Here is a 21,240-nt window from a genome sequence, read left to right on the forward strand (position 1 = left end):
GACTCTCTAACTTATAAGTAATAAAAAATGCAGTAAATATAAGATAATGTTTTTTAAAAATGTGCTAGGTACTCAACTGTTGAACTATGACTTTTTTTAAATGGCACCACTAATTTTTGTGGCTATTATTAAGAGTCCATAAAGTTACATAAACGTGTAACTTATTGTTTTTATTCTTATAAAAGTGAAAGCGAAAAAATATGTTGCCCAGCTGCAAGAAAGAGAACATCAATGTAGAGGAATTGCCGTCCACGTGGCAAACATTTTAAGAATTTATTGAAGAAACACTATTACCGTTGATTTAAGAAATAAGAAGATGCGCAGCCTTATGAGCGATTTCGTGACACAGAATCTGTCCGAGATGTAGCTGACGTTACCGTCAGCCTGTCCGAGAGTTCCGAGATTCAGTTTAACTTTGCGCCGCTGCGCTTGTAGTCGTTTACATCGCAGCGGATAAAGAATACTGTACCGTAGTAGACCGTAGTTCTTGGCTTGGAAATGAAGATCGCTGTTATTTAATAATAATAGCTCCCGTATATAGCGTTTAACGCCTTGGGAGTAGTAAGGTACAGCTTGTCATGCTAGAGCCGTTCGGTACACAAGAAAGTTAATGTGGCTAGCACTACGCTTCAACCGCCTCTTATTACTTCAGGATTGTGAATCCGAAGTGCTCATTTAAGGCTGAGTCGACCTAGTTACCCAAACTATTTTTATTTTATTAAAAATAGTCGGCTGATGAAATGCCTGCTGTAGGATTCGAACCCACAACCTTGAGATTGGTAGATGAGAGCTGTACTTCTACGCCACCGGGCACCTGTTATTTCATATGTAAAATATTATGGTAAATGTCAATAATCATTTCCACGCCAACTAAACGACTTTTTTCGATCATATTATATATAGCATATATAGCATATTCAGTACCTATAAAAGAATTTTTATTTTTGTTGTTTATTTTATGTTTAACAGGGATAAATTTTCAATACATAAACGCGGATTTTTCATCCAAAGATATTTTCGTCAATCGTATTACTTACATATATTACACATTTTAATATAGCAACACTATCGCTTTCAGTTCCACACCGTCTCCGATATGCCTTCGCTAGCGGAATTAGAGAAAATAAGTGTTTTATGCGTTGACCGCAGAACGATCGGTTTCTCCACCGTACAGCACTTGAAACGTAAGGGGAAATCAAATTAGCCTTGTCACGAATTCGCCCATTAGGTTGCGTATCTTCCCAATTCTTTCAATCAACGCTTTAACGCTAAATTTATTTTTTAAATTACATAATGAGAATATGTGTTAAAAAATTGAGTTGCAATTTGAAAAACTTGTTGATGTGCCAGTGACAGATGCCAGTAACAGATATATCTGTCATTTTAATTCACAGGTAAATTTATTTTCCTTAATTTTTTATGTCTGTCTAAATCTTCCCTGGCACGTTGGACCGGCTATATAAAGTTTTCTTACAACAAAAATGGTGCATTTTTTACTACTCGGCGTGTCTGAGCATTATTCCAAAAAAAAAACATTTTTGATTTACTTAATTCTTTCCAAGACCCTCTAACCAAGTCAACCCACCCTGTATTTGTCGACGCGTTACTAGAGGATGGCACGTTCGCGTAACACGATAAAGGCGAACGCAAATAAAGCGTAAACTGATTTGCTAGATCAAAAATAACGCCAGAAAATCGAATAGAGGGCGCTTCTATTTATATGTGCGACAATACCACTTTGCAAAAATCATAAAAGCGTGTCCCCATAAAGAAATTGTAAAAAATGGACGGATTTTATATTGAAATAGTCTGTTTGCATTTGAATATTTATATTGGTGGTTTATTTGTTCTACAATATCTAAATATAAATAAAAAACATCATATTTATTTGCATTTTTGTCTATACCGAACAAAAAATTCAATTTGTATCTTAAAATATTAATAGAGAATAGGTCTACCAAAACATACACAGTGCAACCTCCTTAATTGGAACACACATTAACCGGAACACCCAATAATCGGAACACCCTAATAGTCGGAACGCTATACCTCCATAATCAGAACGTTCCTGTACTTGCCAATTACATAGCACGGTGTCTCCTTGCCTGTCTTTTGCGTTTCTCCCTCTTTGAGTCACACATTTTAACTTGAATCTAGGGTTTCGGAAATTCCGGACAAGTGAACTCAGAAATCTTGACAAAATCCGGACAAATGAACTCTGAAATTCGGACAAAATGCGGACGTCGCAAAAAGAAACTATATATTTATTTATGAACAGGACGGAAATAATAGCCCCAGAATCAACAAAATATAAACCAAAAAGCATTAATTTTTCAGGAGTGCCCCAAAAGCGAAAAATTTGAGCGCCAAATAATAGAAATAATAAATATATCTTTATTTAGCATTCTAGCTAGTTAAACATTTATAATTTGGTTACAATAAAATATCTAATATCAATTCCAGTGCTTTTAAATTAAACAACATCTCCTCGCCGTAGAAATGGGTACTTTCAAACATGCGTCGGTTTAGTAGAGCTGTGGTATCGGAGGGACTAAAATATTCAACAAAGTAACTGAAAAAATAATTCAACTTTAACTCGTAAAATATTTTACTAAGTTAAATTGTTTTCACGGTCAGATTTCCCGGACGCTTTTCCAAAACCGGACCGGACCGCCCCGGACACTTTAAAAATCCTGACATGTTTGACCTCGACGTACTTTCTATTCTAAAAAGCGCCTGAAAATCACTCGTGAGGAGGGCGTGGTTTTTTTTTTGGCGTTTCCTGTTGCCATGTTCAATTTTGTTTCGTTTTGAACTATTTCCAAAACGTGGCGGTATCTGTACCCGAGGCAAAGAACTTTTTTCATAAATCTCAATGAAATAAGCAAACCTAGACATTTCTAAAATAGCTGTTGTTACGATGATATTTCGTTAACTACATCTCGTTTTATGTTGATATCTATTCCACAAGATTAATATTTGAACACGTGTTTATAATATGTAGAGTAGATATTTAAGAACAAAACTTTTCACTCAATCTGCAGGAATATAATTATAATATGTTTATTGAATGCAATTAGTAAATAAAATTGTATATGTTATGTTTGTTTACGCGGCCTTAATTGATTAATATAACAGTAGTATTGATTGATGAGTAATACTGGCAACGCAACATCATCAAAGTATCCAGTTGATTGGGAAAATTATTGATTGATCCGATGTCAATAAAAGATAATTTATACATATATAATAATAACATGGCTTGTTATAAATCCATTCAAAAATAGGAAATAATTAGACGATTTTTTAAATAGTTTAAACATAACCTATAAAAGGCGAACCGCCAGAACAGTTAGTCACTGCATATTGCCTTGCAGCTTTACGATTTTAAGTTTTCGAAATATATTTTTTTACTATATTCTAATTAATAATGTTAGACAATGACTAAAACTAAATATTCTTATGTAACCTTAGAGGAATAGCTATATAGTGATATTTATTCATATTCCATGTTTACTTACTTTTCTGCAGCCACCACGACGTTTGAAATTGATTGCGTCCTCCTATCTCTCCATATTAGACTAGTACGATAAATATAAGCCCGTGTTAAAAAATTAATTCTCACGTTTCCTGAAAGGGATCGAGACGCGCCGTGGCTGTTTGTTTATATATTTTTTACTGTTAACCCAGATTAACAAACAACCAATTACGGCGTGTCTCGATCTATTTCAGGAAACGTGGGAACTAATTTTTATAACACGGGCTTATATTAGAGTTTACTTCTGAGATTATTTCCAGACATGTTTTGCGAAAAGTTTCACGAAATATTTCCAGAAATATTTCGTAAAACATTTCGGGGATAATATAATACTTGTGGCAAAAAGCATATGAAAAAATGCGGCATGTGCAACAATAATGACAATAAAAAGCAAATATAAGTTGATAAAACGGGTTTTGCTGCAGTAACGTAATTTGTAGTGAATTTTATATAAGAATAGGCGACTTTTGCTGCAGTTTGGGACTATGTATATTTTAGGGTCTACTATTAATATATAGTTATGTTATTAAGTCATTTTCAAGGATAAGGCGGATTTTGCAACTTGACGCCTCATATGTTTGCTAATCGGAATAAGTCGTTTTCGATGGTATGGTTATTTCGAAAACCAGCCATAATCTGTTTTATTTTACATCTACTTTACTGTAAATGTAGTCGACATTTTTCGTATTATATTGGTTCAAGTTTCCGTAAAAAGGAATCCCGTCAATTTCAAAGCAATTTTACTACGTCCTAAACTCCCTTCCCAACGGATATGGATATGGGTCGGGGCAAGTTCGGCTAGACGAACAAATTAGTAAGATAAAATTTTATTTTATAGGTGGAGGATTCAAAATGCGGCGGACGTAAGCCTTGGTTCCAAGAGGCCTGCAATCAAATGGATTGCCCTACGTGGGCGACTACCAAATGGTCCGGGGTAAGATATTCTACATATTTTGGTTTTTACTGAGTTGTCGTAGTTTGCGCGATATCGTAATACAGTTTTTCTGTACTGTTTTTCAATAGATCGTAAAAAAGTCATTCCTTTATTTACTTATAGCACTATTTAAATCACACCTTTTCTTAATTTGAGTAAAGCTCACTATGCGCTGATGCGTCGATGCGGTTTGTTAGTTATTTGAAAATTTGTCCATTATGTTTCTTTGATGCTTCGTCCAGAAACCGTCTTTCCGCCGAGCCACAATTCAATGTTTTACCCCACGATGACGTGTAAAATATTGAATACGGAAACTCAAATGCAATAAAACAATATACAAATGCAATAAATAATATAAATATAATATAAACAATCAATTCATTTTCCCGGAAGATGAATTTGAAATGATAGATCAGTATAATAGCCAGCGAGGTTCCTGGACCTGTCGCCAAGGGGCGGGGAAGCGGGGGAATTGCATTACGGGTAACTACGATTAATATGATGCATATTATTAGATCGTACATTGAGATTTCAAATCCACAATACAAAAATTTAAAATAATATCTTTAAATTGCCTGACCTGGATATTATTTATTGGAATCTTTATCTTTCAATTGGCTGGATTTTCCTTATTCAATGATAATTAGCGCTGATTAATACTGTTTCGATTAATATAATCAGATTAAATAATTTAAAAACCAGAGTCGGACTTTAAATTATTTTAAATAATATAATTAAATAGTTTTGTAGTTGTTAAGGTACCCAAAACAAAAAAGTATAAAGTGTGACATATCATTGTACTCAGAAGACCGAATTCTTTCAAAACATGAAATAAAAAATGCCGGTCCCTATTTAAAAAAATTAAGTTGGCCTCTGTATCTCACAAATTATCAGCTAATTTGAAAATCTAAAAATACCGTTAGATAGCCCTAATAAAGTGACTGTGAGAATGTGTAATTAGTTTTTTGATTTTCTAAAAAGTAACGATAGGAAAAAATAAAATTGATTTTCAAAAAAATCCGTTTTATCCAAAAAAACTCAGCAATCCTTGAAATTTTTGAAACTTTTTTGATTGCATCTTGGTGAACATCCCAAGGCGCAACTTTGCACCAATTTAACCATCTTCGTATCTATTACGGTTTCCGAGATACCAATGCTCGCACCTCGAATTTGTAGCACCCTGTATAGCCATCACCAACGCCTTTTTTTCGATCATATATTGTAGTACATTAATTAGACCTAAAATCATAGTCACCCACTTTTTTTTGTTAAGTGCTCAGTGTCTTGCGGAGAAGGCATACAAACAAGGGGTGTAGAATGCAGAAATTCAGATGATCAGCTTAGCAATCTATGTGATCAAAAACTTAGACCAGAATCCACCCAAGTTTGTTCTACAGGAATCACCTGTCCTTTTAGAGTAGAAACAAGTGAAGAACTTCTTCCAGGTATATTTCAATTATTCTATTAATGTTATGTTTTTAAAAATTGAAATATTTTTTGTGATTTTGTTTAACAGGTTTATATCATACACAACCTTTTATAGAGCCATATCCACCTCCGCCGGTACCGCAGAGACTCGTAGGGGAACAAATAGTACCTTCAGAAAGCACGTACGTATTTCTTTATGATACTTAAACGACTCTATAGAAAGCCATTGGTTTTTGAATAAGAGTTTTATACTGTAGCTTTCGTGTTGCACCCACCTCAACATTTTCAGTGCTGCTTAAATCAGTTTTGCTTTTTCCATGTTTCATATATGTGCTGATTGTGATATTCGATGTGTCTAACCACGCTTAGTTGTCAAATTTGTCTTACAAAATATTCACATGTTTTTATTAACTTCAATTTGAACTTTTACAGTATATTTCTATCTTTTGATAATTTCTAACATGTGTTTGATCAAGTGTTTTATGATCCCACTATGATTTATACATACGTCTGATTCAGTTTTGTTTCGTAGCTACAGAGAGTTAAAATCTTATATACAGGGTGGTCCGAACTGTATTCCGGAAACTTCGGAGGCATATTCTGCAGATAAAAATAAGTAAAAAAGTTCGTATAAATGTATGTCCTAAAATGCTTAGTTTCGGAGATACAGGGTGTAGAAGTTTCATTTTTATTTCGATTTTTTCCAAATAATTTCTGAATTAACATCAATATTTGGATGAAAATTGGTGTATGGGAGTTTTTTGACATGAGAAATTTGATTTTGATGTCAATATGACTCCTACTAGTAGAGGGCGCCACCTACATATTTTTTAACTGGTTTGAAGAGTAATAACTTTTCGTCAGTACCTGTATAAAACTACTGAGTAAAAAAATATACATTCACGACATTTTCTTCGTGAAAAAGATCTCTTGGTAAAAATCGCTACCAGTAATGGTTTTCGAGATATTTGGAATCGAATTATCAATACCTGTCATCATTGACATAAATTAAACATGGTTGACTAAATAGTTATTAGACTGAAATCATAAATTTGAAATGTTTTTGTGCTAAAAGTTTAACAGAAACTGTTTTATCGTCATTTTTTGCAGAAAAATTTATGATTAATTTAAAAAAATAAAAGTTTCCCAAATTTATTATTTCAGTGAAATAACTATCTACTCAACGTGTTTATTTTTCGTCAATAATGACATGTATTGACTTTTTCCATTCTAAGTATCTTGAGAACGGTTGCTCGTAGCGATTTTTACAAAGAGATATTTTTTACGTAAAAAGTCACAGAGATGTATATTTTTTCACTCGGTACTATTATACAGGTACGGACAAAAAGTTATGACGCTTCAAAACAGTCAAAACACATGTAGGTGGCGCCCTCTACTAGTAGGAGTGATATTGACATCAAAATCAAATTTCTCATGTTAAAAAACTCCCAGATACCAATTTTCATCCAAATATTAAGGTTACTTCAGAAATTATTTACAAAAAATCGAAGTAAAAATGAAACTTCTACACCCTGTATCTCTGAAACTAAGCATTTTAGGGCATACATTTATACGAACTTTTTTAATTATTTTTATCTGCAGAATATGGTTCTGAAGTTTCCGGAATACAGTTCGGACCACTCTGTATATTTCTTTTTTTTTCGATTTATTACAATTTCCTTTCAAATGTTTTTAGTGAGTTGAACTGAATTTTGAGGGTAAAATTTACTATAATTTTTACATATTTTAATAGTCGATTTTGATCCCCACGATGAATTAAACGCAATTTTATTAATCACAATTAATAAAATTGAAATAAAATTAATAAATTATTTATTTAATTTAATTTATTATTAAAATTTATAACACTGATCCCCCCCCCCGGGTTCAATGCAACAAATTCAAAAATAAATTTTGGTATTTAAGATAATTACAAAAAATTTATTTTTAAAAGTTTTAACGTACTGTATTTTTGCACTTATGTGCATAGGAACTTTTTTTCATATTTTTTTATGAGGAATCAATGAGAAATTTAACACCTTGCCCACCTAATGACATAAAAAAAATTGAAAGGGTGCTATTAGCCTTGGATTAAGGCAAATTAATAAAATGGCGTTTATCTCATCATGGAGGCCGAAATCGACAAAATATCAAGAGACAACTTTTAATCGGCATTAAACAGTCTACACAATTTTGTTAACAAGAGAAAATGTCACTGGCACACATGTTTTAATTAGAAAACTCTTCTATAGTGATAACCCCTCTGTAGGTTTTTTGCGAATCTGTCGACATTTTTATTAGCATTAAATATCTCGCACTTATAGTAACTTCTAATCTCAAAAGTTCATTCTAATCGCTGAAAGTACTTGGAAGAAAATTATAATAAATAAAAAAAATGAAGAGTTGTAGCTATGAAATAAAGCAAAATCGGACCTATGTCGATATAAAATATTAATCTTATTTTTACATGAGGAACCCTCATACGAGAAATGGCACATGTTTTTCGAAACACACTGTACACACCTCCAAATTTAATATATTAAAAGTAAGCTACTTAAATTTTAAGGAAACTATCTCAGACTTACTCGAGAGTGCCATTAAACACATGTTAGACTTCTGCACTAACTAGTATTCACGAATATCTGGATGTATTTAGACCAACTCTTACAACAATTTTTCCATAACACGAATATATATTATAAGAAGACATAAATACAGCATTGGACAACGATATATTACTCAAAAATCTAATAACATTCAAGGGACACTGGCAAATATTTTTCGTCCTGGTGACAAAGATCCGAACGTCTCATCAATATTCATTTTCCACCACCCCCATAGACTCACTCCTCCACTTAGTTTGTATACACGAAATTTAACATTCCTCCATTTGTCTTCGTTGTCTTTTCAGCGATTACAAAGTATACTTTGCCTGCGGTTGGGTGTACGTGAGGTACATTATAATACCACTTCTATACTGTTTATTACATATTTCTTTTTTTTTCAATCTTTATTCACCTCTATTGCACAATTTATTTGGGCTGTTAAACGTATGTACAGTCGATGCACTATGTCGATTTTGTTTGATCGTAAAATTTTCCTAGAAAACTTGAGATAATACACAGAGTCAGGATAATTTAATCAAATTTATCCCGTTATACCCTGCATACACTTGTATAAAGGATAAATTTACCATATACATTGACTTGCTTTGATCCAACTTACATGAAGTCAAACATCAAATTAACAATTACTATCTGATAATAATTACTTAACACAGACTACAAGTGTTACGCCAAGTACGAGTAAAACACAATGGTCAGCAATTCGAACAATACCTCTGAAATTAATAGATAGATTCAAATAGCAACTTACACCTGATCAATGTTAGTAAGCTGTTATCTTTTTTATTATTAGGATTTAAGTTGTATGATCTATATAGGGTGATTCACGGCAATGGCACATTAGACGTTTATAGAGAACCGATGATTTTTTTTGAAAATTTGGATTTTTACATAAAGGCACCTGCTCCATCTTTTCAGAGTTACAGTGTTGCTGCATTATTTGAAATCGGTAGCATCTTAGCATCTTGAAATCAGTACCGCCTCTTCAAGTGCCTTTCTTAATTCATTAATCATTCTTCATTCTTCATTCTTTTGTAAACTTTGTTATTAACTATACAAACGCAACCATACGGCATGAAAATGTCTAAAATGGATAGGTCAGGTGATCGAGGAGGCCCATGCAATTGGTCCATCTTTTCACATCTCTGAGTTTGTATCATTATAACATAAGTTTTTTTAACATTTCTTTCATTATCAGGGTGTCATAATAAAAGTTATGCTGGAACCACTCTATTGGTGCGCGAGTCTATTATTTATAGTATCTAAAATTAACTATTCTAACATGTCTTGAAAACCGTTCTCAAAAAAACGTAAGTAACGTTCACCAGTAAACGTATCGTCGAAAATGTATGGCCAAGAAAAGTTGAACCAATAATATTACACGCTTTTCTTTATTTGAAAAATTTATATTTACAATTTTTGTTTATTTTAATTTACAAAGTTTGGATGTAACAGTTTCACATTTCTGAGAGCAACGACGTTTGAACTTTTTTCCATGGCTAACTAAGTGAAATTGTTTAAAAATGATAAGAATTGGCTAAAACTCAGTAATTTTTCGAAAAAAAACATATTATAACTTAAATGGCGCTTTTTATGAAGTCATGGCCAACTATCGTTTAAGTCATATGTCAAAAATAACGCAAACTCACTAGAGATGTGATTATCTACAACTTTTATCTGAAGACTTTTTGTCTAAAATAGATTATAATGGAATTAGGGACAATTTTTAAAATAGCCAAAATTTGTTTTTTTTTCGAAATATCTAGTAAGCCATGAACTTTCTCAAAAATCTGAAAGGCGCATATTTATGACCCCACAAACTGCAATACTTCCCCATTTAACCGACTCTCTATCTCCAGTAGTTTCCGAGATACCCATAGAGAACATCGTAGAAAACTCACCCTGTATACATAGGCTTGTATTTAAAATATTTAATAATGATTTGAGCGATTTTATTACAAACAAAAATAAATATTAGAGAAAAAAACTAATAGAGATCGGTAAACGTTAGCATAATAGAAAAATTATATGATATAAAAGTAGTTTTTATAATGCAATAATATAAGTATATATAATTTTAGTATAAAGCAGCAACACTGTAATGCGGAAAATATTTTAAATAGATGGAGCAGGTGCCTTAATGCAAAAATCCAATTTTTTAAAAAAATTCCATCACCGCTTCTTCATAAACGCCTAACGTGCCATGGCCGCAAATCACCCTGTATATTTTTAATGATAACGTTTTTGACATTATAAAAATTATCGGAACAGATGTATCAAAAATATCAATAACTTTGATTGACAGCCTGTGCACAAAAGTTTATTTTCAATGCAGTTTATTAACACAACACCACAGATTAAGACAACACGATGGAAAGCAAAATTATCTACTTAAATTGAATTAATAAAATAATACTCTTTTAAACTATAATATAATTATAATAACTATTAAGCTTCATTCAGAACCTCGAAATCAGTGGAATATATTAGTAGTTTCAATTAGCCGTAGAAGTTTGTTCACTTAATTTTAATGTAAGCATTCAGAAGGTTATAATTAGTGGTAGTAATTTTCAATTAGTGGAAAAAGTTAACAAACTTTTGACTTTTCTACTAATTATTCTTCAAAATTTGCGAGAAACGTAATTTTCGCCTTTGATTATCACCCGTCAAGAAACATTTTGGTTAGAAATCAAAAGTTTATTGTTTTATAAGCTAAATATTATGCTTGCTCTATGCACAACAGACTACCGCAAGCCGTTGCTAGGATATTTTATTAATTTTAATTGTGTTAGTCAGACATTGTGAATGATCGTAAACTAAAAAGTATAAAGTGTAATTGAAACTACTAATTTATTCCACTAATTGGGAGGTTCTGAATGAAGCTTTACAATTAATTGTTAGCAGTAAATATTTTTTACTTAAGCACAGAGGTAAAAATAAATGTATAAGCATCAAACAGAAACTAACATCGTCAGAGTGCATTGACTGTATAAAAATAAAAACACAGAGTAAACCACAACCCTTACCACATTGCACCTACCACTAATTTTAAATCGGTTGTTCTTAAACGGCGAAAATTCCTGCTGAACGAGCACACTGACCGAACATGATGACGTAACAGGATTAAAGTGATTGAAACTACGGCTTCGCTCTCGGTTAAATAAATAGAAAGGGGTCTTTTGCGTTGCAGAAAGACCTAAAAGAAATTATTTGCACGGATAAGTCCAACAAGATTTTTTGATGTTAAAAGGCTTTGATAAATCGTATTGTGATCAAATGCAATTATTCTTTATTAACAGTTTTAAAACGTTTTTTTTTATTTTTAGTTCATTATTATTACAACATTATTGTTAGATTACCAACTACGTAAACTCTAGAAAAATAAAAAAATCCGGCTTCCGAAAAAGTTCTATACTATTAGTTTTTTGATTTGCGGTTTTCATTTCAATTTTTGTTCATAATATTAGGGCAATGGTAACGCACATTTTGAAAATTGTTATCCATATACAAGGTGATTTAAACATATTTTTAAACCATGGTTGTACATTTTTAAATTGAATACTATATTTTTTTAACTCAGTGGATTTGCCATTAAATTTCGATTTTAAAAATACCATAATGTCATATACTATACCAAGTGGTTTTTGAAATATAACTATCTTTATACTAAATTTACTGCTTATTTAAAGCCTTTTTAAAATTCTAAATTTAAAGAACTTTAAGTTTTTTTAACGGAAGTACTGTATAATAGTGTCTTATATATAAATATTGTTAGATATAAAAATCTTGTTAGATGTATACAGGACGAGTCAAGACTAAATGTTGTACTTTTCTCCACTATTTTAAATGGAACACCCTGTATTTTGTATCATAATCGAACAATTTTTTTTTCTAATGGTAGCGTGTACTTGACTCTGATTATGGTAGCATAATATATATTTAAATATTAATAAGCGGGATACTTGGATATTGAGAGCAACGGAACTTCGTGGCATTCTTGTATATTTTAAGACGTTGTTGGTAAGTCGTAGTAGAGGCTGATTACTAACTTTATAGAAGTATCCACGACGAGAGGCTTATTGCGTATAATTGATTTAATTTTTATCCTGGCAATTTAATCGAATAATTTACAAGAACGCCATGGAGTTTCGTTGCTCTCTATATCCGAGTGCCACGGTCATTAATATTTAAATACATATTATACTACCATAACTATAATCAAGTACAAGCTACCTTTAGAAAAAATGTATCACAACAATTTGGTGGCAGCGGTGGGATAACAGAAAAATGTTTAGTTTCTCCTAGAAAAAAGGGCGCGTTATTCTAAACAGTTTTTATCGTTCAGAAACCTTGTTAATAACCTCATTTAATTAAAATTTGTTTTGTATAATAATGATAAACAAAGTAATAATATAGATACATATAAAAAAATGTTTGAAGTGTCTCGCTCATTAATATTTAAATAAATATTATGCTACCATAATTAGAGTCAAGGACAACCTATTATTAAAAAAAATCATCGCATAAATTTGGTGGCAGCGGTGGGATTTAGGTCTAACAGAAAAATATTTAGTTTCTCCTAGAAAAAAGGGTGCCTTATTCTAAACAGTTTTTATGACTTTTTGGAAAATATTAATTTAAGGGCGGGAACACAGGTAGACCTTCAAACAAGCTAGGCTTATCTTCTACGCTGTAAAATAAAGTGTTACTAAAACTTTTTTCAGCAATAACTTTACTTTTTTATCATTCAGAAACCTTGCTAATACCTTCATTTAATTAAAATTTGTTTGTATAATAATCACAGACAAACTAATAATGTAGATACATATAAAAAAATGTGTTTTAAGTGCCCCGCTCATTAATATTTAAATAAATATTATGCTACCATCATTAGAGTCAAGGACAAGTTACCATTAGAAAAAAATTAATTGCATAAATTTGGTGGCAGCGGTGGGATTTAGGTCTAACAGAAAAATATTTAGTTTCTCCCAGAAAAAAGGGCGTTTTATTCTAAACAGTTTTTATGACTTTCTAGAAAATATTAATTTAAGGGCAGGAACACATGTAGACCTTCAAACAAACTAGGCTTATCTTCTACGCTGTAAAATAAAGTGTTACTAAAACTTTTTTAAGCAATAACTTTACTTTTTTATCATTCAGAAACCTTGCTAATACCCTCATTTAATTAAAATTTGTTTGTATAATAATCACAGACAAACTAATAATGTAGATACATATAAAAAAATGTGTTTTAAGTGCCCCGCTCATTAATATTTAAATAAATATTATGCTACCATCATTAGAGTCAAGGACAAGTTACCATTAGAAAAAAATTCATTACATAAATTTGGTGGCAGCGGTGGGATTTAGGTCTAACAGAAAAATATTTAGTTTCTCCCAGAAAAAGGGCGTTTTATTCTAAACAGTTTTTATGACTTTCTAGAAAATATTAATTTAGTTGCAGGAACACATGTAGACCTTCAAACAAGCTAGGCTTATCTTCTACGCTGTAAAATAAAGTGTTACTAAAACTTTTTCAGCAATAACTTTACTTTTTTATTATTCAGAAACCTTGCTAATAACCTCATTTAATTAAAATTTGTTTGTATCAGAATCATAGACAAAGTAATAATGTAGATACATATAAAAAATGTGTTTGAAGTGCCCCGCTCATTAATATTTAAATAAATATTATGCTCTCCATAATTAGAGTCAAGGACAACCTACCATTAGAAAAAAATTTATTGCATAAATTTTATGGCAGAGGTCTAACAGAAAAATTTTTAGATCTAAGATTTAGGTCTAACAGAAAAATATCTAGTTTCTCCTAGAAAAAAGGGTGCCTTATTGTAAACAGTTTTTATGACTTTTTGGAAAATATTAATTTAAGGACGGGAACACATGTAGACCTTCAAACAAGCTAGGCTTATTTTCTACGTTGTAAAATAAAGTATTACTAACACTTTTTTCAGCAATAACTTTACTTTTTTATCATTCAGAAACCAATGCCAATACCCTCATTTAATTAAAATTTGTTTGTATAATAATCATAGACAAACTAATAATGTAGATACATATAAAAAAATGTGTTTGAAGTGCCCCGCTCATTAATATTGAAATAAATATTATGCTACCATAATTACAGTTAAGGACAAGTTACCATTAGAAAAAAATTCATCGCATAAATTTGGTGGAAGCGGTGGGATTTAGGTCTAACAGAAAAATATTTAGTTTCTCCTAGAAAAAAGGGTGCCTTATTCTAAACAGTTTCTATGACTTTTTGGAAAATATTAATTTAAGGGCAGGAACACATGTAGACCTTCAAACAAACTAGGCTTATTTTCTACGCTGTAAAATGAACTGTTACACTGCGACTAATATTAACCAATTAGATCGAAGTAGTGAATTAGTCGAAAAAAGTGAATTTTGTTTGTGTAATAGACAAAGTAATAATGTAGATACATATAAAGGAATTGTAAACGTATCGTGTCTAAAATTGAAGTGAAAAATCGATGACGCATTTTATTTGACACTTGTCAAAAGTCTAAGTAGGTAAAAAAAAGAGTAGCCGTGACAACATTGCAACGTGCATTCGTAAAATTTTCTGATGTCATGCACTTTTATTGATTTTTGATTTGCTTTTATTTAAATGCTTAAATTATAACTCTTTTCAAGTTGCTATTCCGTTTATTATTTTAAAATTATATGAATAAGATCATTTTCTTTATGAAAAGGAAATATCGAAGCATAAACATATTTCTAGACCAATAATTTGTATTATAATCTGCAAATAAATCACAACAAATCGAGTCAGTACTCCAGGATAAGTCCGAACAGCATTATTTAATCGCCTGAAATAAAGAATACAAAAAAACGTTAAATAAGTAGAAATTTTCGCAGACTAAGAACAGCATAAAATAAGTCTTGGAGTTAATTAAGAGAGCACAGCCTGTTCCAGCACATTTCCACTTTGAGATTTAATGCTTTTATTACGTTGGTATTTTTGCACTTCATTACTTGATTTCTTTCCACTCAAAAAATAAGGTTAATTTACTTTTTTCAGAATGATTTTACCGGGTGTTTCTCAAAAGTGAGCCACTTTAACTAACTTTAACACTTATAACTTTTTTATTTTTTCAGATAAAAAAACGAAATTTGGTATGTTAGTATCTTTTTTAGGATGGATTGACGTATTCAATTGTTTTCGGTCACTTCCTGTTTCACCGGAAATGACTACAACTTTTGATTTTTAAATATCACCCTCGGTATTTTTTAATTTAGTCGGTAAAAAGTGACTCTCTGTTTACAATGACATATCACATGTCAGCTTTTGACATTTCTGTTTTGTTAAAAACACTAATTTGTAATCAAGACGCCTTGGAAGAATAAATTTGATGGTCTAATATTTTGTCATGTGTTTTCGTGTTTTGTCCTTGCCTGTTAAAAAATGTCAAAATCGTATTTTTGTATTTTTAAGCATATTTAATTTTTTTTCAAATTTAACGAGGGTGGCTCATTAGCATATTTGGAAAAAACATTTTTAGCGAATAATTTAGTACCACACACAGTCAAATTGTCGTTATGAAACGCATATTACAATTTGAAATAAACCATATATGCGAAAATGTCGAAAGTGATAAAATATATCATATATGATATGTTATATATGATATGTTATTCTATTCAAAGTTAATCTATCGAATAAAGTAAAAAAGTAATGAGAGTGTTATTTAAAAATCAAAAGTTGTAGTAATTTCCTGTTAAACAGGAAGTGACCGTTCGAACAATTATTGAATCGTCAATCAATCCCGATTTATATCAGATAGTAACATACCAAATAACCAAATATCGTTTTTTAATCTGAAGAAATAAAAAAGTTATAGAGATAGAATAAGAGTAACTTTTAAGAAACATCCAATATTTGTTTTATTGTAGAAGATTTCAGATAATCAATAAAAATTTGTAAAATTATTCGTAGTTTTATAGCTTTGGCACTACTTTCAAAAATCAACAGAAACATGAAATAAAAAATATCTCCGATAACCATTTTATGCTCTAGATTCAGAAAATGTCATTAGTTGAAAAATTAATGGAAATAGTATATCTTGTTTGATATTTTTTATCCATCCATTATCTAGACTTTCAGTCGTATCAATTAAGTGCTGAATTTTTTATTTTTTTCTAAATGAAATTCTCTAATTTATCAGTTACTTTCAAACTTGCTTCCAGACATTTTTTTTTCGGTCTAAGAAACTTGTAAAAGCTTTGGTATTTGTCACTTCCAATTCCGATTCCTTTAGTGTCAAACTTTTCTTTATATTCGACTAAATACATTTGACGCCCAGATTTTTTTTGTGACGTTAATTATTGTATTCTTGCTAAAATTATATAACTTCCCTTTAACTTAGTTAATTTAGGAAAGTGGAAAAGATACATAAGTATATTATGTTTTTTTTATTATATGAGGGACGTCGCCCTAATCTAGGCTAAGAGCCCTGAAAGTTTATTTTTTATAAAACATATGTCTACGCTTCTACGGGAATTTTGGTGAGTTTTAAATAAGAGCAAATGTTTTCAGTACTGGTAAATCCTGAAAAAAAGGAACATATTTTCTCTTTGCCGTTTTTCAAATAAGTCCAAAATAACCGAGTTATTTTATTTTTAAAATTAAAAAAAAATATTTTTTTGCTTAAATTTTGAGAATCAATGGTTCTTTCCTGGGGTTTCTTTCTTGTCAATTTAATCTACTACTTATGTTGCCGTATTATCAAGAAATTATGTTTTTTAACTTAAAATTTAAAAATTTTCTAATTTCTTTTAAAAAGTTACAAATTTAAAAAAAAATTGCGAAAAAAACCTTATTAACTTAACCGTGTTTCTGGGATCGAGATATACTACCCCTAAAAATATTTGCACTTATTTATTACTCACCCTGTATAATAAATAATAAAATTATAAAAGTTGGTTTAACATATTTTATCATGTAAAGAATCAGCATGTGTGTTTATATGTACATTATTTTTTTTTAGTAAGAGGTGGCAAAATTTAATGTGTAATTCAATGTTTAGTGACTTTAGTATACTTTAAGATATAATTGAGGAGTTTCTGGCAAAAACCCCATTAGTAAAAAAATAGGTAAAATGAGTTAATAGCGCTATCCGACAGTAATTTGTTAGTCACAACGTTCCTACCAAACGAATTCGGGAAAAGTGCTATAAGTCAGCCCGTGCATACGATCAAAAATATCGTAATTCTGCGAGAACCCTACAAGTCACAAGTCTTAACGGCAAAAACCCCACTAGTCCGCTACTTGTTGTGGTTTGGTTGTTTGTCGTTCGTAATCGTTCGAACAGTTGCTAAGAGGACTTGGTTGTTTCCACGTTTTTTTTTTGCCAAAATTCCAGCAAAAACCCCACAAGTCAAACAAATTCACGCCCTTCTTACCTTAAAAATAAGAAAAAAATAGAGAAAACTAGTTTTCTGTAATTTCAGATTATAACCAGAGCTCACACAAAAAAAACGACAATTTAAATTTAAATGGGAGTAGGATATACGTTTTTTTTTTTAGTTTTTCCAAATTTCGAAATATCTGACTAATGGGGGTTTTGCCAGAAACCCCTCAATTACATTTTTTATAAATGGTATTTATAATAATATACAGTATGTCTCCGGATTGTCTTTACAAGAGGAAAAACTTTTTTATTATAAACATTTTAAGAAAGATGCATTCTTCATAAAAATTTTTGCTTGTTCTAAAATGGCTAATCCCGTTTATACTTTTCCAAATTTCCTAGTCCTAAAAATGAAAACGCGTTGCTATGGTAATATCAATTCGGTTTCATTCTTTGATAGATGATTATTATTAATTTTTATTAACGTCATGTTTTTTGCTGTTGTTATTTAGTATCATATTTTCCGATACCTATCATCACACTTTGGGTAGCATTGAACTAACTAGATTTTCTGCTTCTTTAACATTTTAAAACAACAAAATATATTACGTTAATTAAAATTCTATGAATAACAATCTATCAAAGAATGAGGTTATATTACCATAGAAACGCGTTTTCATTTTTAGAACTTTTACTTTGACTGCGGAAAAGATTCAACCATATTTTCATGTTTTTCTTTTTTTTTCTTGAGTTTTCTCTAAAACGGTATGGAAATTTGGATAAGTATAAACGGGATTAACCATTTTAGAACAAGCAAAAATGTTTATGAAGAATGCATTTTTCTCAAAATGTCAATAATAAAAAAGTTTTTTCTTTTGTAAAGACAATTCAGGGACATACTGTATATAGTAATGTATTTATATAAATATATAAATTTATTAGTGTTAATGGTAAAAATTAATAAATTACTAAAGTAAAAATAAATAATTTAAATTAATAACATTAAAATTTGTCATCATATCATATATGAAACTACCGTATGGATATAATTTATTAAAAAAACAGTAGTAATGTATCTACACAGTTTTGCTATTATAAAAGGTAATTACGTAAAAGTAATTTTCGTACATCAAGAATGGCCCAATTTAAAATACTAAACTATTGTCCGAACAAATATATTTGATTTGCTAAATTTATTTCTATTTAAAGGACCACCCTGTATTTAGTTAACAACCAAACATAATTTTCTAACACTGCATTGACAATCAAAGTTTTATTGGGTGTTCATACGGTTATTTCATTTCTATTTTCATATAATACAGCATGTCTACTCAATGTACGTTTCCCGCTCTAACTAAACTTTTTCTTACTATGCATACCAGAACCAATATTTTCCGGAACTTATCTCAAATCCAGTTTAAGATTAAATAAAAATCCGAACTTTTCCAGTTTTATTCCTGATGAGTGGGGCCCCGTGCAGCGTGGAGCTGTGGCGAGGGTATCAGACGACGCGAAGTTTACTGCAAAATATTCCTGGAATTCTCCCAGAACTATAGCCAAACTTCCAGACAAACAATGCTCGGGCATCAAGCCCACCGAGGTGGAGAAATGCTACATGGAGCCGTGCACTTCGGAAAAGATCAGCATGGACATTAAGGACGATCCTTATAGAACGGATAATATCAAGGTAAGATACACTGCCCGTCAAAAATGAATAGAAACTAAACTTTTATTTAAAAATAGTGATGCATAGATTTATTATGTCCTGAGTAGACCAACTAAGAATGGACACGGTTATATCTGAGAAACTACTTATTGTATAACTTTAGAAAAATAATTGTAATGAGTAGATCGGACAAGCGAACTCGCTGGAAATATAAAGCACTTTCAAGTTCGAAAAAAATCCGCTAGGGAGCGAATATTATTTCAATTAGAAAACGGGATTATTATCAAAAATACGCACGTGAAGAGGTATTTTAAATATTGTGATTTTAATAGTTATAAAATACCGTATGATCGAAAAAAAAACGCCGTCCAGTTGGCTGGGAAATGAGGATCGATGACATTTCCCATATAAATTTACATATAGAATGACAGCGATCTTCATTTCATAGCCACCGTTGACGCCGTTTTTTCTCGATCATACGGTACTTATTTTTTGTATAACCTATTTTGCTCTATAAGGGTTGTTCACCACATACGACACGGAGTACTGTAGCTAAACGATTAGATTTTTACAAATTGTAAGTTATGGGTTCATTGAAGGCTTTGAATAAGAAGACTAAGGAAGGAGCATAATGCTATCCATGTATTCATGCATGGTGGGCGGAAAAGCCACCATAAAAGCTCTCTAGGGTGGGGATCCTTGACAGTTCTGTTTGACGATTTATTTGACACATTTGAATTTGATTTGAAATTTTGTGGATTTGTCAGTCTTTACGGAGCTTATTTTATGTTATTTATTATTTATTCTACTACTGATAGTTGTATAAAGGTAGTAAATCTAGATGGAAATTGTGGCAGAACTTAAATTAACAGTGACACTATCATTTATTTATCGAGACTCTAAAATAGTTGGTTGTGTAGCGTGTAGTATCTCAGGCAAAATTGAGTGAAATAATGGAACAACTTTTCGCTAGTAAGTGACTATATAATATACATACGTGTAGTAAACTGATCATTTATGAAATTCACTTAAATTAACTAAATAATATATTTTTCTTGCATTTTAGCTTTTATTTATTACTTGTCAAAGATTAGATGTCAAAGAATTTAGATACGTTAATTTGACTTATCTGCTTCAGTAGCGTATCGGATGTTTGTGTTAATAAATACTTATTATAACTTATCTATTTTTATTAGAATTATATATTTTTATAACAATTTTAATAACTACCAACATTTATTCACAATGTAAAATAAAACAACAAATTATTGAGTCTACCCCATGAGTCTACCCCACGTCTACCCTACATCATAGTTTTACATTTTTTAAATAAAATTAGAACGACACTGATAAACCGGAATTTAAGTCGGCCATATTTGAGGCCCATCGCGGTGTACCTAAGATTTTTGATATGCTCCTTCCTTAGTCTTCTTATTCAAAGATTGAAGGACTATTAGAGCTACAATTTAAAAATATTTTTAGAAGATACAGAGTGTCCTAAATAAATAAAAAATATCAAAGTTGTTTTTTTTAAGGGAATTACATTACCCTGTATATTATTACATTTTTAGTTTCTACGATTAAAATAAAGGTAAATTTGATTAAGGTGTATCACACCTTACCGTTTTTGAAATATTTACAATTTTGTGAAATTGCAG

At 30.8% G+C, this 21,240-nt stretch overlaps 1 protein-coding gene across 1 annotated transcript in view; it reads left to right on the plus strand.

Annotated features, from left to right (window-relative positions):
* Window positions 1-21,240, plus strand: part of LOC115890300 (ADAMTS-like protein 3) — a 1,070,176-nt gene that overhangs the window by 1,010,837 nt on the left and 38,099 nt on the right. Inside the window, exons 14-17 of the mRNA XM_030910476.1 lie at window positions 4,377-4,472; window positions 5,746-5,917; window positions 5,989-6,082; window positions 19,366-19,603. Coding sequence (XP_030766336.1) covers window positions 4,377-4,472; window positions 5,746-5,917; window positions 5,989-6,082; window positions 19,366-19,603 — 600 coding nt within the window. The remainder of the gene's footprint in view (window positions 1-4,376; window positions 4,473-5,745; window positions 5,918-5,988; window positions 6,083-19,365; window positions 19,604-21,240) is intronic.

Source organism: Sitophilus oryzae, unplaced genomic scaffold (assembly GCF_002938485.1).
Source record: "Sitophilus oryzae breed Bouriz unplaced genomic scaffold, Soryzae_2.0 scaffold_860_pilon_pilon, whole genome shotgun sequence".
Classification (NCBI taxonomy): domain Eukaryota; kingdom Metazoa; phylum Arthropoda; class Insecta; order Coleoptera; family Curculionidae; genus Sitophilus; species Sitophilus oryzae.